This window comes from Dipodomys ordii, unplaced genomic scaffold, assembly GCF_000151885.1.
Source record: "Dipodomys ordii isolate 6190 unplaced genomic scaffold, Dord_2.0 Scaffold181, whole genome shotgun sequence".
NCBI classification, from domain to species: Eukaryota; Metazoa; Chordata; class Mammalia; order Rodentia; family Heteromyidae; genus Dipodomys; species Dipodomys ordii.
Window position 1 is genome coordinate 578,007 of NW_012267397.1, and position 2,178 is coordinate 580,184.

Genomic DNA, 2,178 nt, shown 5'->3' on the forward strand with positions numbered 1-2,178 from the left:
TGTGTGTGTGTGTGTGTGTGTGTGTGTGTGTGTGTGTGTGTGTGTAGGGAGGGGACTGGCCAATATTTGGATATAGTAAATAGATCAGAGGGATCACTGCCTGCTTCCCTAGAGGTTTGGTTCTTGGATACATGATGGGCCCAGTTCCCATCTTTGAGCTCAGAGCTCAGCCCTAGTAGTCTCAAGGGAGGACAATGAATGGATTTGAGGCTGGAGCTATTCTGTAGAGGGGACAGGATGACTTAGGGATCAAAGGTTCATAACTGGGCTTCAGAGGTATACCCTGCAGTAGTGACATCTCTCCTTCCCCCAGGAGAGGCTATGCACCTGGCCCGAGACTTCGGCTATGTCTGCGAGACTGAGTTCCCGGCCAAGGCAGCTGCTGAGTACCTGTGCCGCCAGCATGCTGACCCCGGGGAACTGCACAGCCGCAAGAGCATGCTGCTAGCTGCCAAGTGAGTGAGGACACATGGCAGCAAGGCTCAGACGCTGGCCCTGGGCACCAGGACCCCCGCTCAGAGCATACATGGACACATTGGCAGATGTTGCAGCTCTCTGCTTAGGTTCACACGGCCACCACATTCATCCCATGCAGATCTCCATGAGCATGCCACATGTCAACATATCTGGGTCCCATGTATCACAATGAATAGTGTCACAGGCCTACAGCCCACACTAGACTGCACCTACACTAGCCCATGACGTGGGCAGCCCAGTTCCCATCATGGGCCTGGGCCCCTCCTGACAGTTTCTCAGGTCTATTGGTGCCATTCACATGCTGCCACTTCAACTCAGGTCTCCACATCCCATCCTGGACCTTCATTCAGACCCCCTCTCCATTCCCTCAGCCACCCTGTTTAAGCACCCCAAATCTTAGATGGCTTGCATTGTCACTGCACTCATTTTCAATCTAGTTCTGGTGGGACTGCCTAGGGAAGGTTCAACCAACGAGTATTCCACTAAGAATGTGCTTTGTAAAGAGTCCCTTTCTTAGTCCATTTGAACAAGTACAAGATACCATAAACTGAGCAGCAGTTTAATTATTCCCTGCAGTTCTGGAGACTGGTAAGCCCACTGCCTGGCAAGGGCCCACTTTCTTGAATATAGACAACACTTTGTTGCTCTGTCCTGACATGGTAGAGGAACAAGGAATCTCTCTGGCCTCTTTCATCAGGGAGCTCATCCCATTCATAAGGCTTCTACCTGCCCTACCCCATGGTGAACTTGCCTTCCAAAGACCTCATCTGCATCTCCTCGAGGAGGATTTTAACACATGCACGTTGAGGAACACAAATATTCATTCATGCCACAGTAGTCTCAATGAAGGGGAAGAACAGAGGGAAGGAACAGGAGAGAGGCAAAATTGAAATCTAATCTAAATCTAATCTGTAGGCTAAATGCAAACTTTAAAAAATTATTTTATTGTAAAGATGCTGTACAGAGGGGTTACAGTTACAAGAGTAAGGCAATGAGCACATTACTTGTCAATCACTGTTACCCCTTCCCTTGTAGTTGCCCCACTATCCCTCCCCACCCCCACTTTCCACACTCCTCCCCACTCCTCTGCCCTCCCGCCTGAAGTTGTAAACTTGGTTTCCAATATACTGTTAAATGCAAACTTTTAAGGGCCCCACAGTCAGGCCTGCATAAATTCCACCCAGTCCAGCTGACTGGAATTCATGTCCTTATAAGCCTGTCCAGTCCCCCAGCCTGAGGTAGACCTTCCAACCACAATCCCATTCTTTCTCTTCTTGGAGGCTTTCTTCCAATCCCCAAGGCTGAAGAGGACTCAGACTCATGGGACTACCAAATGGGAGTCTGGTTGCTCATGCTGTGTCTAGAGAAGCCTCATTCATGAATCAGCTCCCACATTGAGCATTTCCAGGTCCCAGTCTTGTCTACCTACAATCCTGGCAGGGTTCCAGGGTGACACAAAAGACGAATGAGGCCTGATCCTTTTGCCTGAGCTACATCCAGGATGCATAAGGGAATAGGTAATGGCCACAGAAAGGGGCTGGATTCAAACCCTAGCTCAATCACTTTGGCAGATAACCCCATCTAAAACCAGTTTCCTTATCCACATGATGGGCATAGCAGCAGAGATTTTGGGGGAGGACTAAGTGAGATGATGTACACGGTGTACTTGGCACAGCAAGTAGGCCTCAGTTAACATTTGCT

At 49.4% G+C, this 2,178-nt stretch overlaps 1 protein-coding gene across 1 annotated transcript in view; it reads left to right on the forward strand.

Moving 5' to 3' along the window:
- Positions 1-459, forward strand: part of Tfap2e (transcription factor AP-2 epsilon (activating enhancer binding protein 2 epsilon)) — a 19,585-nt gene extending 19,126 nt beyond the window's left edge. The window contains exon 6 of the mRNA XM_013034051.1: positions 314-459. Within this exon, the coding sequence (XP_012889505.1) occupies positions 314-459 (146 nt within the window). The remainder of the gene's footprint in view (positions 1-313) is intronic.
- Positions 460-2,178: the final 1,719 nt, after the last annotated feature.